General features: G+C 35.4%; 1 protein-coding gene across 1 annotated transcript in view; it reads left to right on the top strand.

The window, feature by feature from the left end:
* The window catches only part of UBR3 (ubiquitin protein ligase E3 component n-recognin 3), a 178567-nt gene that overhangs the window by 16023 nt on the left and 140000 nt on the right, over positions 1 to 22544 (top strand). Inside the window, exons 3-11 of the mRNA XM_032401120.1 lie at positions 5095 to 5181; positions 11829 to 11894; positions 11991 to 12080; positions 13171 to 13299; positions 13956 to 14008; positions 14109 to 14242; positions 14607 to 14694; positions 16442 to 16581; positions 19140 to 19236. Of these exons, the coding sequence (XP_032257011.1) occupies positions 5095 to 5181; positions 11829 to 11894; positions 11991 to 12080; positions 13171 to 13299; positions 13956 to 14008; positions 14109 to 14242; positions 14607 to 14694; positions 16442 to 16581; positions 19140 to 19236 (884 nt within the window). The remainder of the gene's footprint in view (positions 1 to 5094; positions 5182 to 11828; positions 11895 to 11990; positions 12081 to 13170; positions 13300 to 13955; positions 14009 to 14108; positions 14243 to 14606; positions 14695 to 16441; positions 16582 to 19139; positions 19237 to 22544) is intronic.

The raw sequence follows: 22544 nt of genomic DNA, 5'->3' as shown, positions 1-22544 counted from the left end.
GTAGTGTTCCATGATTCATTGTTTGCGTATAACACCCAGTGCTCCATGCAGAACGTGCCCTCTTTAATACCCATCACCAGGCTGACCCATCCCCCCCCCCCCCCGAACCCTCAGTTTGTTTCTCAGAGTCCATCGTCTCTCATGGTTCGTCTCCCCCTCTGATATCCCCCCCCCTTCATTTTTCCCTTCCTGCTATCATCTTCTTCTTCTTCTTTTTTTTTTTTTTTTAACATATAATGTATTATTTGTTTCAGAGGTACAGGTCTGTGATTCAACAGTCTTACACAATTCACAGCGCTCACCAAGTTCTTTAAATATATGAGTTCCTTTAAGCAGATTTATATTTTCTCTCATGACTTCAGCTATTCTCCAAATGCATGTGACTTACAACTTTGTTAGTCTAGCCCGGTTCAGCTTTCCAACGGCTCTGGTTATTCATGTAGATTTCCTTATAGGTACATGAATTTTCTCAAGCCACTAACTAACTTATTAAATTCATCTGCCCGTACTATGTCCTTTATGTCATTTAATGGTGTCTGAAAATACACAGTTATCTAGTTAGAGAAGCTTTCTCTCCTTGCTGTGCCAGTTGTGTTCAACCTGTAATCAGATACCATGAAATTTCTCTTCTGTTCCAGAAATTCTCCCTACCACTTCTTTCCTGTGTTTTAATTTACTTCTTTATCTTTAAAATCTGGATTGTTAAGATAATTTAACTGGTTTTCCTGCCTCTAAATTCTTCCTCTCTAATCTGTCCCAATACTGAAATTACTTTTCTAAGCTCTGTGCATATCTCTCTTTTGCTTAAAAAATCGTTAAAATTCTCATCTGTCTACAGGGCAACATCTGTGTTTCCTATAGAGACATTTAAGATCCTCCATCATTTGCCCTTAACTTGTCTCTCATAATTCATCTTCCATCTGTACCCCTCTGTCTGTCTCCATGTCTTCACTGGATTGAATACCATTCTTCAACATGTGGTGTCCTCTCTTGATTCCTGTGCTTTTGTTCAAACTAGTCCCTTTTTTGGCTTATGGTCTCTCATTCTTCGTTTATTCTTACGTGAGAATCATCTTGGAAGCTTTAAGAATACATGTACCTAAGCCCCACTGTCAGAGATTTTGATTTATTTGATGTGCAGAAGGACCTTTGCAATGATTCTAACCAGAGTGAAGAACCACTAGTGTTAGCTCTTCAAAAATGCTACTCAGCTGATATGTAATCTGCTCAGTTAAGTTCTTTCAGTCAGGTTTATGATTCTAGTTTCAGTGTTTCCATAGTACTTTGTTTAATTCCCGCTGTAGCATTTATAAAGAAAACTGTCATATAATATGAACTTCATTTGTTCATTCACTAAAAAAAAACTTGTTGAATGCTATTCTTATACCTCACACTATCTAGAAACTATCTAGATGCGTGGGTTTTGGGTGTTGAACCAAATAGACATGGTTCTTCTTCTCGTGGGGCAGTCTGATGGGGGAGATAGAGGTTAAGTAGGTAAACACAGATTTATTTTTTAAGTGCTCTATAGGAAAATAACCGGTTGCTGTGAGAGTAATGAGTGTGGGGACTGCTTTGTCTTGTGCTCAAAAGAGAAGTCAGGCCGAAGGTTATAAATTTTAGACCTTGGTAATGTAAATGGTATTTATCACCAGGGGGTGGGATGAGATCAAGTAGGGAGAGAAGTGGACCCTGAAGAAAGACCTAACATTGCGACATCAGAGATAAGGGTGCCGGAGAAAAACCAGAGGAACTCAGTATCCCATAAGCCAACAAAAGACAGCGATGCAGCAGGGAGGTTGATATGATGTTAATATGAAAAGATCAGTATTTTAGGAGGATTATTCTGACACTGTTTAGGATGAATTTGGATTATGAAGTTGGGGTTATGTTTATCTCTGATAATGAGAACTCATTGTTTCTAGGCAGTAGTTTAATTTTTAGCTTTGAATGCCAGGATTGCAGTGTGTTATGGTTCCCTTAACCTAAGAAGTGAAGAGAATCGAGAAGACAAGTTCATATTGTCCTCATAGAATCTGAGAGTAGTTTCTCAGTTACGGGAGTATTAAGTTCCTAAGTAAGACATTCTCTTGATGAGCACCCACATTCTGCCAGATGTTGTTCTTCACACTATATTCTTTGCATTATATTCTTATCTAGTCCTTATTGCATCTCTTATAAAGTAGGTAGTATCATCTCTTTCTTTCAGAAGTTAAATAACTTGTCCAAGTTCACACAGCTATTAAGTAGAATCTGAGTTTGAAAACAAATGCATTTGATTTCAGAACTTGTGCTCTTTCCCACTTTGCTGTAATTGTCTGTTAAAAGCAAGAATATCTAGAGCTTTTTAGCAGTACTGTTGTTGGGTTTTAGAAATGTAAGCTAGAAGAAAGACTATTAAAGTAAAAAAATTAGCTATTTCGTTGTTTCTGTTCTCTAATTATAAGATATAAAACTAAAGGATTAACAATAAAAAGAACTTCACCTGATAGCTTACTTTCTTTGTATGACTGCCCTAAATGCTGTTTGGTTCTTGAAAATGTTAGGGGCTAATTAAACAATACTAGATTGATAACAGATAGATTGGATAAAGGGATGGCACATTTCCAGAATCTTACTAATTTTTGCCTTCCTAACAGAACAAATAAGCTGTAGAATCTCCATCTAGTGGCAGCTTTAGGTTACTGCAGACTTGACGGAAGTAGTCTGGCCATGACCCTTTGGAGCACGTAACCGCTTGTCACACATAGTACCAGATGATGACACAGAGCATTTTACAAACATTATTTCATTTGCTTCCTTCACAGCACTAGGAGGTAGATAGTATTGTGTCCATTTATGTCCATTTTTACATATGGATAAAGAGACTGACAAGGTTTTAAAACTAGTAACTCAACGTGCACAATGCATTTTTTTGGGTGGGTGTGTTAGTGGTGGGAGATGGCAGAGAGATGATCTGGACATGATTATTAAATATGCCGTATTTAGGAATGGAATTAATTGGTCACCTTTTTAAAGGCTCTTGATACATGCTTTGCAAATTTTTCTCCAGAAGGGTCATACCAGTTTATACTTATACCAAGAGGGTATTATGATACTCCTTTGCTCAAACTCTTGATAAAATGGGAGCACATTTGATTTCAAATGTTTCTTTATCTGTGACTTATCTGCCACTTTAGTTTGGTTATGACACATTATTTATGGTAACTTAAAAGTGCCATTAATTTTTTTTCAGTAAGAAATAAGGAACATAATGTATAAAATAATATTTTTATAAAATAAATTTCATATAGGATAGATTAAAACGGTGAAACTTGGCAAGGAAATTAGATAAGTGATATTTGGTCTGGATGGTAGTGGACATAAGAGTGGACCTACATGATAATATTAAGGAAGAATTAGCAGGACAGCAGACTGAGCAGGGTGAAGGAGAAGGCAGCAATGGGAGACTTTTAGCTTTCTTTAAAGGCACAGTAATTTATATATGTAGCTAAAGATTTTAACCTACTTGACTTTGATGCTACATTTTATTATACATTATAATTATACATGATTTTATTATACATTAAGGCCCTAAAATGCACTTTTATTACACATTAAGGCCCCGAAATGTCTTTAAATATTTTTGTTTTATTGATTTCAAATTTATACAACCTAAAATTCTACATTTTAACCATTTTAAAGTATTCAGTTCAGTCTTGTAGTATATTCACAAAGCTGTGCAGCTGGTACCACAAATTCCCCAGTAATCACCCATCCCCTAAAGAAACCTTATACCTCCCAGTCCCAACCTCCTCTTATTTCCTGGAAACCACTGATCTCCCATCTGTCTCTATGAATTTGCCTAATCTAGACATTTCATATAAGTGGAATCATACAATATATGGCCTTTTGTGTTTGTCTTCTTTCACTTAGCATAATGTTTTCATGGTTCAACTATGGGCGTGTATCATTTCTTTTCATAGCCGAATAGTAATCCATTACATAGATATACCACATTCTACCTGTCCATTCATGGGTCAGTGCCATTTTTTAGTTACTGTGGATAATGCTGCTGTGAACATTTGTATGTAAGTTTTTGTGTGAACATAAGTTTTTAATTCTCTTGGGTATATGAGAGTAGAACTGTTTGGTCATATGGTAACTCTGTGTTTAACGTCAAAGTAGCTGTGCCATTTTGCATTTCCACCAGCAATGTATGAGAGTTCCAGTTTCTCCACATCCTTGCCAACACTTTTTATTTTGCATTTAAAAAATTAGAGCCTTCCTACAAGGTATGAAGTGATACCTTATTGTGGCTTTGATTTGCATTTTCCTAATGAGTGGTAGTGTTGAACATCTGTTCGTGTGCTTATTAGCCATTTGTAGATCTTCTTTGGAGAAATGTCTATTCAGATCCTTTGCCCATTATTATTATTATTTTTTAAAGAGAGGCTATCATGATTTATTTTGCCATTTAACTTAGTAGTTGCCTATTTCAGTGGATCCATTTCTCCATAAAACATTATAACTTTCTTTCATAGTACCTTTGAGTGGTACACACTTATCTCTTCTTCTTAGCAAGCTAAGATATTCACAGGCTGCTCATAGTACTTAAATGTTCTGTGCTCCTTTTTTTGTCTGTTTGTTTTTATTTTTTATTGTGGCAAATATGCATAATATAAAATTTCATTTTTAGGTGTGCAGTTCATTGACATTAAGTACATTCTCAGTGTTGGGCAGCCATCACCACCATTCATCTCTAAGACATTTTCATCATCCCCAAAGAAACTGTACTCATTAAACAGTAAATGTTAAGGAACTTAAAATATTTTTGAAATCTCCTCGAATGGAATTTGATACGCATCACAAACTATTTCAGCTTTGATTCATTTTTAAGAATATATTATATAAAACATAGCATGCTGTGTTTTTTAATTTTCCTAATTGTCTCTGGTCATTACTGTTAATTTGTGAAAGGATTTCTTAAAATGGCAAATGTGGTTATTTTGATAATATATATATTTTACTGTTATTTTTATGTATTACATATAATTTGAAGTTGAAAATATACATATTTATATAGTGTAAAATTTGTATAACTTATTATTTTAGGAAACTCAAGAATACACCCGAAACGTTGTTAGATATTGCCTTGAAGCTCTTCAGGACTGGTTTGATGCTATTAACTTCGTAGATGAGGTATGTATATTTTTGACATATATAAAGGCATTTAAAAAAAGTGTTAGATCTCATTTAACACTGAAAATAATGAGTATCTTTTCATGGGATAAGGGAAAGAAGTCAGAATGAGGATAATACCATTAGGTTTAAAAAAGGAGAGGTGGAAGATCAGTTCTTCGACATTCAGGAGATTCTGAAGTGTACTAATCATACTTGCTTATATCCTAGAGAAGGGCATAATTTCTTTTTCTGTTATTAAGTGTATATGTCTCCATATTTCTCAGGAGTAAAAATTAGTTTCATTTGGAGAGGTTAAAGTGACAGTGCAAATGTGAATAGGATAGGGGAGATTAATGGAAAGGGTGTTACATCTTCATTAATGGTCAGTGTTCTCCTCTGGGCTTGAACAAAGGTGATTGTTATTAATAATGAGCTAAGAAGAGTTGGCACAGAACATACTGTATATGAATTAAACAAGGGCTTGCTTGTAATTAGTCAGCCAAGTTTCCTATCAGAAGCCCCTTTTATTCCTCTTATAAAGTGGGTCATAATATGCCATATGTATGAGAAGGACCATGTTTCAGACAACTCCAACTCCCCCATCTGATTTCTGAATCCTGGGCAGATGGAACTCCTGCTGTCTTTTTGTGTGTATGTGTGTGGGTGGGGGGAATTTTTCTTTCTTTCTTTTTCTTTGCCTTTCTTTAAAAAAATTTTTTTTTGATACAATCACAAACTTAACTGAAAATTTGGAAGTGGAGTACAAAGAACTTTGTTTTCTCGAACCATTTGACTTGATGCCCATTACTCCCAAATACTTTAGTGTGTATTTCCTACAAACAAGGTATATAACCAGATACAACTATAAAAATTAGGAAGTTAACGTTAATACATTATTACTTAGAATTCCTTCATGTTTTATAAATTGTCCAGTGTTGTCCTTTATAGCAAAAGCATCCTATTCTGAATCCAGTGTTGCATTTAGTCATCATGTCTCTAGTCTCCTTCTGGAACAGTTTCTTATTTTGTAGAGTACAGCTAATTCAGTTATGTTGTAGAACACTCCTCAGTCTGGGTTTGTCCCATGATTAGATTCAGATTATGCCTCCATACTTTCAACCTGTTTTATTCTTCTTTGCCCCCTCTAGGATTAGTCACTCAGCTGGAGTTTCTCTCATTTCAGTTCTCATTGGTATTTGAAGCTTAGGAGGTATATTTGAAATAGTAACATCACTAAGACAATACTTTGAAGAAGGGGAAAACTCTATTACAGACAGGGTTATGTAGTATTTTAACATGAAATTAACGATTGAACTCAGGGGTGGAGTTGAGGACAGTTAGAATCATGTATGGTATATAGAGCATCTGAACTCAAGGAAATAGTAGATTTGGTTTTCACACAGAAATATTTTAGGAATTTATTGAATATTATAAAGAATTTAAATTTTTAATAGAAGAGAAAATAAGTATAGAACTTAAGGAATCACACAGTATGTTTTTTATGGTATTTTCAGTTTTTCATTTCCTTTTTTTTTTTAAAGATTTTATTTATTTATTTGACAGAGCGAGAGACAGCAAGAGAGAGAACACAAGCAGGGGGAAGGGCAGGCAGAGGGAGAAGCAGGCTCCCCGCGTAGCAGGGAGCCTGATGCGGGGCTCGATCCCAGGACCTTGGGATCATGACCTGAGCTGAAGGCAGACGCTTAACGACTGAGCCACCCAGGCGCCCCTAAAGTTTTTTGTTTCTTAAGGTGCTGTGACGTATTTGTTCCTCAGAACAACCCTGTGAAGTAGAGAAGGTATTATCCCCCTCTTTTTTTTGTAGATGTAAAATGGAGATGCAAAGATATTAAATGACTTGCCTATAGTTACATACAAATTACTGGTAGTTCTGAGTCTAGAACCCACATCTCTTAATTCCTTGTCTGGTAGTATTTCTTTTTCTTTTTCTTAAAGATTTTATTTATTTGAGAGAGAGAGGGAGAGAGAAAGAGAGAGCAGGGGGTAGGGAGGAGCAGAGAGAGAGGAATAAACAGACTCCCCACTGAGTGCAGAGCCCGATGTAGGGCTCAATCCCAGGATCCTGAGATCACAACCTGCGCTGAAATAAAGAGTTGGACACTCAACCAGATGAGCCACCCAGGTGCCCCTTGTCTGGTGGTATTTCAGTGGTGCAGGCTGTTTTCAGTGGAAAGAGCTATAGAGTCAAGCAGACCCAAGTATAAATTGTGGCTCTTCCACAAACCAACTAGCTATGTGATCTTAGACTTTTTTTTTTTTTAAGATTTTATTTTTATTTATTTGAGAGAGAGAGGGGGGAGAGAGAGAGAGAGAGAGAAAGAGAGCAAGGGGCAGAGGGGCAGGGAGAGAGAGAATCCCAAGCAGACTCCCCGCCAAGTGTGGAGCTGAACATGGGGCCCAGTCCCATGACTCCGAGATCATGACCCCATCCGAAACCAAGAGTTGGGCATGCAGCCAACTAAGCCACCCACGTACCCCTTAGACAGGTTTTTAAAAATTATTTTATTTTTAATTTTTTTTTAGCATTGCTGAATCCATCCCCTCATCTGTTTATTGAAGATAGTAGTATTAGCCAATGGGGATTGACTACGAGGCACATGTTCCATTTGTGATAAATATTTCTTTTACCATCCTTGTGAGTGGATATCAGAAGTTATTGGGGTAATCTAGCACAGATTAAATAAATATCTTTTGAACTGAATTAAGCAAAATCAAACAGTCATATTAGAAACAAAGGATAGAATAAATTTTCCAATAACATAGGCCATTTAAGAAACCTCAAATACATGAATATCATGTAGGGCAATGATTATGAGTATGTGGCAGGGTAGTTTTTTTTTTTTTTAAAGATTTTATTTATTTGAGAGAGAGAGAATGAGAGAGAGCACATGAGAGCGGGGAGGGTCAGAGGGAGAAGCAGACTCCCTGCCGAGCAGGGAGCCCGATGCGGGACTCGATCCAGGGACTCCAGGATCATGACCTGAGCCGAAGGCAGTCGCTTAACCAACTGAGCCACCCAGGCGCCCATGTGGCAGGGTAGTTCGACTGGAGTTCTTTGATTAGAGGGAAGGTAGAACATGTGTTCATCCAGCAAATATTTATTGAATGTTTGCTACTTAAAAAACACTGGAGATAGGTGATGAAACAGTTCCTAATTTAAGGAAATGGGAGACAGGTAAATGGTTAATATGATTCCAGTGCTTCTGTAAAGTTGTGACCAGGTACTATGGGGGAGAATACAGTGTAGTATCTGATTTAGCTTGAGGGATTTAGGAAACGTTTCCTAGTAGAAATGTCATTTGAGCCAAGTCTTAAAGATATGCTAATTCATTGGGAGAAGAGATATGTAGTATTTGAGGCAGAGGGAACAGCATAAAGGCACAGAAGGTTGGTGGGTTAGGGATACTACTTGTGGTGCATGAGTTTATGTGACAGGAGATGAGGCTGGAGAGGTAAGCTGTCTTCTCAAAGGTTAGAAGATTATCAGGAGATTAGAACTATAGGGAGCCATGAAAAGATTGTGAATGGAGGAAGTACAAGATTTAATTAATGTTTTGGGAAGATCACCTCCTGGCAACATATAGAGGTTTAAATAGAGAGACGTGTTACTAAAGGTTCTTTTGAATGCAAGGAAAAACCATTCTTGAGGCAGCTTCATTTAGAGGAGGCCTAATTTCTTGTGAGTGCAGAGGGGTATCTCAGGGATCTTATGGCAGCTGGACCTCAGGAACTGAGTGGAAAGCTGAACAGGAGCGCCTGTCTTTGGCCTTTGCTTTGCCTTACTTACCTCATTTTTTCTTCCCCCACTGTATGTTGGCTTTCTGTGCTTCTTTGCCTCTGTGATGAAATATTACCTTCCTACGGTTGCCTAACATTACAATTTCAAGCATACTCCGAGGTTCTGAGGATGTCTCTGAATCCAATGTCAAGTTTTTTTTTTCAATAAAATTTTTGAAGATTTATTTATTTGAGAGAGAGTGAGCGAGCGCACGAGCCGGTGGAGAGGCAGAGGGAGAGGAAGAGGGAGAGAGAATCCTCAAGCAGACTCCCTACTGAGATCATGATCTGAGCTGAAATCAAGAGTTGGTTGCTTAACGAACTGAGCTACTCAGACACCCCCCAACATGAAGTTTTTAAGAGAAAAACTTATTTCTTACTGTTCAGGTTGGGTTAGATATCTCCTGCTCTGATTCCAGTTAGATGTGGCTATTATAAACTTGACTGTCACGCTCCATTCTGTGTGTGTGTGTGTGTGTGTGTGTGTGTGTGTGAGTTTGGGAGATGGAGTAGGGAGGGATGTTCTGAGAAGATGGGGAGAGTTGTGAGCTAGGCAGATACCACAAAGGTGTCTCACAGAGAGTAAGAATAGAAGCAGGGGCTACCACTGAAATCTAGGCACTAAATGTTGAGGGCCTGAGCTGAGGTTAGTTAGGGACAGTGTGGAAACAGAGAAGGAAGTAGATTTAAGAAAATCTAATAAACATGATTTGGTGGCTCATGAGATGTTGGAGCCTTGTGAGAAGGAAGGAATCTACATTTCAGATTTGAATTACTAGGAATTTGGTGAAGAAACAGTGAGGAGGATTGAGTTTTAGGACAAAGTAGCTGAGTTTAGTTTGCACCCACAGTATTTGTGGATTGCATGGGATATTAAGTGATGATGTTCAGTAGCCACTTGAATGTAAGGTTTGGAATTCAAGGGTGAGACTTCTGCTGAGATTTGGGAGTCATCTTGGTAGAGTTGGCAGTCAAAGCTGTGAATCTGGATAAAGTCACCTAGAAGGAGAAGAGTAGAAAGCTGAGAATGGCATCTGACGACCACCAGTTTATATGGAAGCAGTGGAAGAAGAGTTTAGCAAGTGGCTAATCTGTGACATTAGAAAAGGAGGGATTATGGAATGTAACATTGAAGAAGAGTGTGAATTTAGGAAATGTTAAAGCCTTGAAAGACAAGATAGAGTCCATGACTTTGTAGTTCATAGCACTATGTGTTGGGTACTATGTTAAAGATAATCCTCACAGTTAAAGATAATCCTGCTGCTTATTATCTCTGCATTACAGGTCAGGCATTTAGGTGCAGAGAGTTTAAGTAACTTGCTCACAGCTTACAGCTAGAGGTGGCAGAGTCAGGGTTTGAACTCATGCAAATCTAGAGAGTCTCCTCTTAACCACTGTCCTTAATGCCTTTAGAGGAAATTGAGGGAGATTCTGATTTAGCTAGTTAGTATAGAATATGTTACTCAAATGATTACGGTAATGTGGGAGCAAACTTATTTTTATTTTTAATTGTAAAGCGTAACATAAAATTTACCATCAACCATTTTAAAGTATATAATCCAGTAGTGTTAAGTATATTCACATTGTTCTGCAGCCAATCTCCAGAACTTTTCATTTTTCAAAACTGTAACTCCTCATTTTCCTTTCCCTTCCAGCCCCTGACAACTACTATTATATTTTCTGTCTCTATGATTTTGACTATTCTGTGTACTTCATATAAGTGGAGTCATACAGTATTTGTCTTTTTGTGACTGACTTATTTCACTTAGCATAATGTCCTCAAGTTTCTTACATGTTGTTGCATATATCAGAAATTCCTTCCTTTTTGTGGAAGGCAAACTTTTATTTATTAGAACAAATTTCTATAGCCATTTATTCACATGTTGAGGAGGATGTTATTATATTTGTTTTGAAAAAAACTCAGGGATGGTGATATATTGCAACTCTTTATAACTGTATTATAACTTTCTACCAATATTACATTAGTGTAATTGAATGTTCTATAAAGTTTTTTTATTTTATAGAGAAAATATTTGTAAAAGCATTTAAAAACAAATAATACCTTTTTAATTTTTCTTATTTGTTTAAGAAGGACAATTGTGGTATAGTTTTGCCCTATAGTGATAGAATGATCCATGGGATTTGTAGATTTAAAATACAATTTTTATAATATCCACAAGACTGCCAAAGTTCCTTGATACATATAGTACTAAGCTTTCTTATGGAGGGTGTGTGTTCAGTGCCAATGTGGGGAGCACCTTACCCAGCTTGTGAAGGAACATAGGCAAGCCCTTCACCAGTACCTCACTTTAGGACTGTGATCAGAGCTTCTTACTAGTCTGAATATAGCAGTGGAGCCCAGACTGGTTCTTCAGTTCACTATTTGTTAACTTTAGGAAGTTATTTAAGTTGCCAAGCTTGAATTTCCCTACTTACAGGATGAGAACATTAATAGTTTCTACTCCATAGGGTTCTTCTGAGGATTAAATGAGGTAATGTGGATAAGGTCAGCTGTGATTACTGTTCTGATCACTATCATCATGTTTGGTATGCATGCATTTGAATATTCCCAAGTAGGCTACTATAAAGGGAAATCTATTCCATCCCTTATTCTGTGCTAGATGCTTCAGAGGACTCAGGGTTGAGTAGTATATAATTTCCGCCTTCAGAAATTTGCATTTAGGCATTTAAAATGGAATTAATTTTATCTATACAGTGGTTTTTTAAAGCTCTATCTTCTTAAAGTTTAAGTTTTGATTAAAAAGGTATAGGAATAAATCAAGGTAAAAGTGTGGTTTTAGCATTTTGAAACCTTCTTTGAACTTCTGCAAAACATTCTTTGACTTGTGGATTTTGTTTTATTCCAGCCAGCACCTAACCAAGTCACTTTTCATCTGCCCCTTCATCGTTACTATGCTATGTTTTTGAGTAAGGTAAGACTGTCGTCCAACAATTCTGGTTGTTTTTTTTTCTTTTAATATTGGGAATTAAGTATTGAATTAGTAACTTTTTTTTTTCATAATTTTTAGGCTGTGAAATGTCAAGAACTAGATTTGGATTCTGTTTTACCTGATCAGGAAATGTTAATGAAACTAATGATTCACCCACTCCAAATTCAAGTATGTATTCAGGTTTTTAAAAAGTTTTTAATTGAATTTCTTGGTTACGTGGTTCTTTATTTTATTTTTATGTCTTAAATTTACATTGTTGTTATAGCCAAAATGTTTGGAAAGTTTTTTTTAAACTTAAGTATTTTTGCTAGATTGTATTTTGGTCTTTTTTTGTTCTATGAGACTTACATTTAGTTATAATTTCCCCAGGAATTCTTTTCACTGTATTTACTTATAGGGAAGTTTTTTAACATTTTTTTAACAGTTTAGCACTGTTTAGAGAGTCAGGAGACCCAATAGATTTCTAGCATTAGTACTGCATCAGTTTAATTACCCATGTTGTTTGGGGTAACATACCTACTTGATTCTTAGTTTCCCCATCTGGAAAATGAGAGGAGAGAAAAGAGGATTTTCGTGCATAAGCACTATGGTTACTTTCAGTTCTAATACTATAATTTTGTGGGCCAACCTTTTATGTATAGTAGAGGGACTTGCACTTCAATTTGTTTTTCCTGGCAATCTTAGATTTGTTAATCATTACTGAACTTTAACACTGGGGGTTAGGAACAAGTAAGAGACGAAGTTATGACTGTGCTTAGTTTTAGTTGATAACAGGACACAAATACATGAAGAATTAAACATTAATGTTATAAAACATTCTAATCTTACCTTCTCTTACCTGCTAATTATTTGAAAAATGACTAGTTTGGAACAATCAGCTTTGTTTTATGCTTATTCCTGTGTTTCTTTAAGCATTATGTAACTTTTTTTCTTGCTAAGGAAAGAGTTAAATATAAGTAGCATTGATTCCTCATGAAGGACTTCATTGAAAATTTTTAATAAATGTTTCCAGGAATCATCATGGAAAACTAACTCATGTATAAACTCCAAAAGAAGGGATTGTATAAAGCATAATGAGCATTTAAAAATTTCAAAAGATGAATTGAATATTTTAAATGAACATGGGGCAGAATGTCAGGCTCATGCTATGATCAAGTTATAAAATATTTTGAAATGATTGTTCAGTATAACATGTTTTTCATAAAGATTTAATTTAGAAGACCTCTTTGTCTAATTTACTTAATTTTTGTTTTACTAGGCAAGTCTTGCTGAAATCCACAGCAATATGTGGGTAAGAAATGGTCTACAAATCAAAGGACAAGCTATGACCTATGTCCAGTCTCATTTCTGTAATTCCATGATTGACCCTGACATTTACTTACTACAGGTAAGCCAACTTGATAATGCAGATATTGTACTTTAGAAGTGTCTCATTTGTACTCACGGGATTTAGTTTATAGAGGTGACTCAATGACGACACAAAGAGGTCATTGCTATTGAAAGAATTTATTACTTAAATTTCCCAAGAGAAGGAGGCATGTGGTGCCACACAGGGGAAGCATCAGATTTTGGTCAAGAGTTAGGAGCAGGAGCAAGGGGAAATCCTAGAGCAGAACCTTTTTTGGCATTTGCATAGGAAGGGCAAGACAGGGCAGGGGAAACAGTTTAGGATTGGTTAGTTTGAATAATTCTGGTGGACTTTGGGGCATCAGGGCTGTCCCCATCCATCTGGTACCTGGCCCTGGGTTGGTTTAGGGCAGGGGGAATATTGACTTGGTGTGTGAGAGTTAGATAAAGGGGGTGATTGACTTGCCTGTAAGAGGTTTACTTCTAGGTAGTTGTTTACTGTCTTTAGGAATATCTTGAGGAATATTTACGTTTTTAGGTAGGCCAGAGAGGGGTGGTCTCTCCTCATGTCTATAAGCAACCCCCCATGTCAAAACATCATAAGATACAGAACACAAACAAACCACATGATTAATACAAGAAATAAAGCAATATTGAGAAATAAAGTCTTTTTTTTTTTTTTTTTGTCTTTTAAAGGTTTGTGCTTCTAGACTTGACCCGGATTATTTTATTTCATCTGTCTTTGAAAGGTAAGCATAATTTATTAAGGCAGGTATTAGGAAGTATTTGGAATTTAAGTTGATTTTGTTTTAACTTAAAAAAATCTGTCTCAAATATTTCTTATTATAGATTTAAGGTAGTGGATTTGTTGACAATGGCGTCACAACATCAAAACACAGTACTTGATGCAGAGCATGAGAGATCGATGTTAGAAGGCGCTCTTACATTTCTTGTGATTCTTTTAAGTCTTCGTTTACATTTAGGTAAAAAGCACTCATACTAATGCTTGGGTATTAACTATTCTCCCTTTCCTCCCCTCTCCCTGTGGTAGTAACTGGCTTATGGAAAAAAGAAAAGGATTTGGATATATTTAAACATTGTTTTAAACTCTTGACATGATGTATAGTTGTTACTCCTTTTAGAATATCCTTTAAAAAACCCTTTACTTAAGGGAGCTGCAAACAGTAGGTTAGTTAAACTGGTTATATTTGGGGCATTGCAGCCTTTGCTCTTTAATTTTTGAAGCATCTCATTTTTGGTAAAACAGCTTAATAAAAAATGTGGTAAGTTGTTTCTTTATAATTTATATATATTCAGATTTATTAATTTTCTTTTTAATTGTTTTAGGGATGTCTGATGATGAGATTCTCAGAGCAGAGATGGTAGCCCAGTTGTGTATGAATGACAGGACACATAGTTCATTGCTGGACCTCATATCCTTTTAAAAGTTTAATTTTTTTGTTAAATATAGGACTAAATAATTTGTACAGATTAAGGATGTATCACTTTTGTGATTAAAAAACATTTTTAGAGTTGAAAAATAGTTTGGAAAAAGAACTTCAATTGTTCGTTCAACTGTGTGTTCAGGGCTAGTGGCAGATGTTTTTGCCTCATTGTTACCTCTCTGGGAGCTCTTAATGGCCTTGGTTAGACTTCAGAACTGATGGCTCTGGGCACTCAAGGATCTGCCCTTCCAGGACAGCATTCGTGAAATGAACCTGGACCGTAAAAGGCAGCTAGGTCTACTTTATCTCTATACCTAGGTTGGAATTAATGGTTAAAATTTAAACTTATACCTTATAATTATTACCAGGGTTTTAAACATTTTAAGGACTTTTTTTCTTAGAATTAAGTCTTTTTTTTTTCTTTAAGATTTTATTTATTTGAGAGAGAGAGGGAGAGAGAGAGCATGAGTGGGGGCAGGGGCAGAGGGAGAGGGAGAAGTAGGCTTCCCAATGAGCAGGGAGTCCTATGTGGGGCTCAATTCCAGGACCCTGGGTTTGACCTGAGCCGAAGGCAGATGCTTAACCACCTGAGCCACCCAGGCATCCCTTAGAATTTAGTCTTAAACCAAGAGGTTGGTTTTTTTTTTTAAATTTTTTATTTAAAGATTTTATTTATTTGACCGAAAGAGAGAGCACAAGCAGGGGAAGCGGCAGGCTCCCCCGCAGAGCAGGGAGGCCGATGTGGGGCTCCATCCCAGGACCCTGGGATCATGGCCTGAGACGAAGGCAGTTGCTTAACCAACTGAGCCGCCCAGGGGCCCCAAACCAAGAGGTTTTTAAGGACAAAGACTATATCGTCTATAAACTTTAAAAACTTATGGTTCTTTGTGTAGGACAGAGCATACAATATACACTTTATTATTTTTTAAGTTATTGTTAATAAAATTTTAGACAAAGATTGTGTTATTTTGTGATAAGAATTTATTTTGTAAATTTTGGACTAAATTTGCTTTGTATATTATGAATATGTTTGGAATAATTGGCTAAAATTTTGTGAAATAACTCCTGTGGAATGCCTATTTGATAACCTTGAAGATTTTCATAAGCAACATCAATTTGATATTATTTGATGATTTCATTCACCTATTATATAATGTGTATCAGTGCTGTAACTGAGCAAAAGCATTCTTCTGTAACTTTGAATTAAAAAAATTAATTGATTAATTGATGTGAAATCAATGGAAAAGGATCTTTGTGGTTTTCTGGTTACCTTCTTTGTAAAAATTTGTTTAGCATCTTTTTCTTTTTTCTTTGAGTATGATGAAATTTTGTTATTGGAAAAATAATCTTTGCTCATAAAAATCTTGGCTAGTTTTTAGCATACTGTTTTTGATTCTCTAAAGGAAGGTATAACATTATTTGTAAAATGAAAATGGAGATAATTTTAAAAAACTTTTTTCATTTCCTGAAATTTGGGCTATTTTGGGGGAAATAAACTTGGGAACTACTTTAGCATTTAATTCATTAATAGGCTTCTAGATTTAAAAATATTTAAAAAATTCACAATTAATAGTTACTGAATTCTTGTATTATATAGCCCTCTTGTGGCCAATTTTATATATTACAGCCAATTATTCTGTGTTAGCAAAAGTAGTTAGAAACTAGAGTACCTTGGTAATTTTATAATTAAAAGCTGGCTTTTAGGCATTATTTTTTTTCTTGACACATACATCATATTCCAGAAAATCCAAATCCCAAAAGTGGCATTATTCCAGGCAGTTATAGCTTTGAATCAGTTTTATCAGCTGTAGCTGATTTTAAGGCTCCTGTTTTTGAACCCGGAGGTTCTATGCAGCAAGGCATGTATACTCCTAAAGGTATGTTTATATACATTAACATATTGTTTCAAAATTGGTTTTCTGAATGTGAGTTGCTGTGTACAGTAGAAGAAAATGTTTTTATGTATTCAGGTTTGAGTTTTTAATGGTATACAGTGATATTGCTTCCATTTATTTACAAATCTATGGTTTTATGTTACAGTAAACCATCTTAGATGACTCTAAATTAGAAAAGGAACTTTATATATAAATTCTAGTTCATTTTTATAAGTGAATCAACTGTAAATGAACCAGAAATTATAAAACTATATATTTAAAATTTTAAAAAATATATTTACTCTCTAAATTTGATTTTGAAATAGTTCTCACTATCCCAAATTTAACTTGAAACAGTTAAAATTAAAATCTGTATAGAATATCCATTACCTTTCCTTACATTTTTTTCCTTAAGTGGTTGGTTTTGCAAGGTTTTCTCCCTGGCTTCGTAGAGACATGCTTGACAAGAGCCAGAAGTAGGTGAAGTCTTCATTCACCATCTTGTCTTTTTCACTTTCACATATTCACTAATCTAAGCTAAAATTTTGAAGGAAGCACTTACATGCTTCTTGACTTCCTCAAGACGCTTTGTCTAACTGAAAAACTGATGCCCACATTGAAGTTATAAATAGCACGTCCTGTGTTTGGCAAAACACAGCAGAATAAGCCTGATCATGGGGGATTTTTCCAGGAGTTCACAAAGGTGATCCAAAGTCTCTGGTTGCAGTGTGTATTCCATTAAAGGAAAAGCACAGTGTTTCTTTATTGTTGAGAATACTTTGTATCTAAAGTTTAAAGTTTAGATGAATTTTTGAAGTGGAGGAGCATTCTGGTGTAGTACAGTGCTTAAGGAGGGTGTAATGTGAGGATTACCTCTGTCATACTCACTTGTGGTCCTTATTAATAGCGTGGGTTTCTATGCCTCAGCCCCAATCTGCTCTCGTCAGGATCTGTGGGGATAGATTCTGAGTATCTGCTTTTTTAAACACGCTCTATAAGATGATTGTCATGCACAGTAAAGTTTGAGACACTGAGATGGAGCATTGAGCTTTTGAAGATTAGAGTCAAGAAACTAGTTTTCCATATTCAAATACAGTATTGAATTGTGTTAGCTAGTTTCTGTGATATTGAGAAAAGCAGTTTCTTAGCTTTGGATTTGGCTTCTTATTTATAAAAAGAGAGAGTTGGAATAGATGAGAGTTTTTAAGTGTTTTGGGGAACTAAACCTTAAGTAAATCTGTTATACAAAACCCATGAAAGCAGACCTGCTCTTGTAAACGTGGGTGTCGCTAGTGGACATCGTTTCTCATCTGCTTTGTCATCTCCTTGCCCCTGAAGTGGCCCCAGTTAAACTTCTGTGGGAATCCACAGAACATTAAAGTCTGCTAGACTAGTTAATCACTAAAGTTTTCTTCTATTGCTATGGTTTTATAATTCTGATAAAAGCATTGGCATTTTAATTGTACAAATTACTAGATTTAAAAGTGAAGGACAAGAAATGGTAATAGAAATAATAACAAAGGTCTTTGTCTTTGTGAAGGCCTATCTTAAGGATCTTAAGTCATACTTATGAGAGATAATTTAAGATGAATGAATGGTCTGTTACATGAAAATAGGGACAATTGTTAACAGTTTCTTATGCCAGGAAATTGAAATTACAGATGTGTAGAGAGAAACTTAAGCTTCTTACTGTTTTCAGATGTTAAGAATTTTGCTAGAATGAGATGGGAAAAAAATTAATCTAGGCAAGATACACTCTTGAGGCAGTGGTTTCTAAAATTACCATTCTCAGGCCATATTGTAGATTTTTCCACATCTAAATACCATCTCTATTATTATATATCTAGTCTGCTGTATATCCTTAAATGGATTCACTTTTTTAAACTTCACCTCATGCTAAGCATGATTATTAGTGAGATCCTGGGTTTTATATGCAATGTACAATTTCCTAATATATGTTATACTTATATAATTATTAAAATAAAAATCTTTGTACACTTAAAATCATCTGTATACCACCAATTGTACACATATCACACATGGGGTAATGGTTCCTGATTGTGAAGACAGTAAGGTGATCAATGATCAATTTTAGCAAGAGAACAGAAGATCTTTTACAAACCAAAAATATTACACAGTAAGACTCTTGAAAATCAATAGCTCATTAATTTTTTAATTTAGTTTTCATATTTTTATCTTTGAATATTTTCAAAGTTATTAATGCATTGTGTTTCCTATATTCTGTTGGCACTTTACAAAAAAAAAGATGAACTAAGCTTTTATGGTGAAGCGTTATCACATTATAATACTTTCTTTTTTTCATTATAATAGTTTTTGCTCACTAGTTCTTGCTGAACTTAAAAGAACATTCATAATGATGAAATCATGATTTTTGACTTAGAAAAGTAGTCACAATATCAAGCTTATTAAAGCAAATATATAATCAAATCAAACTTTCCCATCTTATGAATGTAAAATATACTTAAATGTACTTAGTCATCAAGGATTGACTTTATTCCTAAGAAGTCAGTGTTTTGTTTCTACTTTCTTTTGAATAATAGCTGAAGTCTGGGATCAGGAATTTGACCCTGTCATGGTCATTCTTCGAACAGTGTACCGTAGAGACGTGCAGTCTGCAATGGACAGATACACAGCATTGTAAGTCTGTTATATTAGTATAATAATGGATGTTTTGTATTTATGTAGAAAAATTTCAGTTATAACACAAATGTGATATGCTGTCATTAAAGTATACTCTTAATCTTTAGAGGAGAAAATACTGTTTTGAAATTTAAAAAAATCTGCCAGATATTTTTGTTCTCAAGATTCTTGATCCAGAATCTGATAAATTTTATAAAATATCAGAAATAGACATAAATAAAAAAATAACACACTTATTTAGTTGGTATTTGACTAGTGGGATGCAAAACTTGGTTTTGTGTTGTTCTACTTTTAAACCAGTAGAGGTGGCACAAGTTAAGAGAATAAAATTGTCTGCTATCAGAGGTGATGGGTATCTACAAAAAGTTTGGTAATGTTGCTGTGTTTTTCACAACTGGGAAAATAGCTAAAGCAAATTGAATTTTACTTGTAAATATTTAACAAAGTGTTTTAAAATGATAATTGCAGAAAAAAAGTTTTGAATATCTTTTCAATGAAGAATTCATTTTTGTTTGCTGTTTTTATAAACTATTTTTTAAATGTTGTCTTGCTGAACATCATATAGTATCTTTTATCTGCTTTTCTAAAGCGTATGTTAAATATTTTAAGGCAAGTTTTAAATGATACAAATATCTTTGATCTTGAGAAAATATTTGTCTATCAAAGTGTAAATATAGATATTAGGTATAATTGAAACTTCTCTTTTGCCAAGACATTGCAGTAATAGATATATCGGAAGTGGTTTGTAGTGTAGAGTTTTAGCATACCCCTCCTTCTCCCCAAAAAAACAAAACCAAAAAACAACGCCTAGTTCAGCCATCAGCATCTCTCTCTACCATTCTCTAAAACCGTTGGAGAGATAGTCTGAGGTTCTTCATACTCTACTTTCTTTTTTTAAAAGATTTTATTTATTTGAGAGAGAGAGAGAGCGTGCGCACAAGCAGGGAAGGGGCAGAGGGAGAGGGAAAAGCAGACTCCCCACTGAGTGGGGAGCCCAATGCGGGGCTGATCCCAGGATTCTGGGATCAAGACCTGAGTGGAAGGCAGTCACTTAACTGACTGAGCCACCCAGGTGCCCCTGGGAGAGCACTTCTAACTCCGGATCTCCAGTTACTGAGGTACCAGGTGCTGCCAGTTTCTGAGCCTTTTGAGGATTCTCCGGTGTTACTTGGATTGATGCTCAGCTTTTCCCATTGCCTTCTTGTGATTTGGTTTTCTTAGCGCTAGATGAGTTACCAGGTGTCCATATGCTTTCCAGTTAACAAAATCTTTCATTTTTTTCTTTTGTGATTTTCCCCATCTTTGTGGCTTTCATCCTTTAAAAAATACCATTACTATAGTTCTGTTGGAGTTTTGGGTGAAAGTAAAATTAAATACTTATGTTCATTCTTTGGTTTTAACTTCAAGTGCTGAATTTATAACTCACTTTAATTTGCATTGCCTGGATTACTAGGTGAGCTTTTTAAAAATCTATTGATTTCTTTTCATGTTTCTTGCTGTAAGAACTGTGTATGGATTATTCTCTGCCTGTTTTTCTATTAAGTTGTCTACAGTTTATTAGTTCTCAAGTTTTCCTTTTTACCTTTAGATCTCTAATCCACCTGGAATTGATTTTTGTTTGTGGTAGTGAAGTAGTGATTATTTATTTTTACTCCTATAGAAAACCACTTGCTTTAGGATCATTTATTGAACAATTCATTCCTTTCTCACTGATTTACAATATGCTAATTCTGTCATATACAATTGATCCTCATTGTTTGCAAATTCTTTATTTACAAATTTGGCTACTTGCTAAAGTTTTGAATCCAAAATTAATACTTGTAGCTTTTTCCTGGGTGTTTGCAGGTGTGTGTGGACATGCAGAGTGCATCTAGTTGAGGTTGAACAGAGCAAAGTTCTGCCCTCTTGTTTCAGCTCTCATACTTTAAACAAGTATCCTTTTTGTGGTGTATTTAGTGCTGTTTTTGCGTTTTTGTCCTTTTTGTTTGTGATTTTGCTATTTAAAGTGGCCCCCAAATGTAGTACTGAAGTGCTCTCTGGTGTTCCTAAGGGCAAGAAGGCTTTGATGTGCCTTACAGAGAAAATTCATTGTTAGATAAACTTTGTTAATTCATGGGTTATAATGCTGTTGGCTGTGAGTTCAATGGTAATGAATCAATAATATGGTACATCCAGAAAGAGGTAGAGGAAATTCACTGATCTGTACGTGAGGTCATTCCAAAAAGTGTTAAAAGAGCAATTGTAGTGTGTGATGGAGCTATGGAAAGGTTAAAAGCTAAATTTGTGGACTTATGAATGATGACTGATAAAAAAGTGTAGTGGATAGCTTTGTTGTGAGGCTGAAAGCCAAAGAAATTCCTGTCACGTTTAGCAAGGGTCAGGAAAACGTTAAACCTTTTTTCGCTAGTGCTTGGCTGGCTTCATGTTTCAAAAGATAATATAATGTGAAAAATGTTAAATATACAGGCAAGGCAGTTCTGTAGATCATGAGGTGGAAGAATTGTAAAAATACTTGCTAAGAGTTAGTCAGAAAAGGGTCACGTGAAAGAGCAGATTTTCATTGTTGATAGGACCATCTTGATTTACAAGGACATTGGCAAATATAATGCAAATGGAATTTTGATTAACAAAATTGACCCCAGACTTGCAGGAACCTAATCCTGTATTTCTCCTAGGAGCAATAATTAAATGTTTGTGGTGACTTTATAGAACATAACTACTGTGAATAAAGGCAGTTGACTGTATCCGGTATCTGTATGTCTATAGATCTGTATCTCTTTTGTTCATTCTATAAATTAATCCCATACTATCACAAATATTGTTAAGTTTCTCTCCTTTCTCCTCCTCTTCTTCCTTCTCTTCCTTCTCCTCCTCCTCTCTTCTGTTTATAATAGTTATTTATTCTTGGCTCTTTGCCTAGAATTTTATGATGACCATATCAAACTTAACGATGAAACATATTGGATTTTGATTGAAATTGTGCTGATTGAAATTAATCGACAGCATTTAGATTAATTCATGGATTAATTTGGTAGAAATGCCATCTTTTTAAGTTTTTATTTTAATTCCAATTAACATACAATGTTATATTGGTTTCAGGTGTACAATATAGTGATTCAGCAATTCCATACATCACCAGATCCTCATCACAACAAGAGCACTCCTCAGTCCCTATCACCTGTTTAACACATTCCTCCCCCGCCCATCCACCTTCCCAAACTGTTCTCTATAATCAAGAGCCTGTTTCTTGATTTGTCTCTCTCTCTCTCTCTCTCTTACTTTTTTCCCCTTGCTTGTTTGTTTTG

This window comes from Phoca vitulina, unplaced genomic scaffold, assembly GCF_004348235.1.
Source record: "Phoca vitulina isolate PV1807 unplaced genomic scaffold, GSC_HSeal_1.0 scaffold1, whole genome shotgun sequence".
NCBI classification, from domain to species: Eukaryota; Metazoa; Chordata; class Mammalia; order Carnivora; family Phocidae; genus Phoca; species Phoca vitulina.
This window is presented reverse-complemented; position numbering and strand designations above follow the sequence as displayed.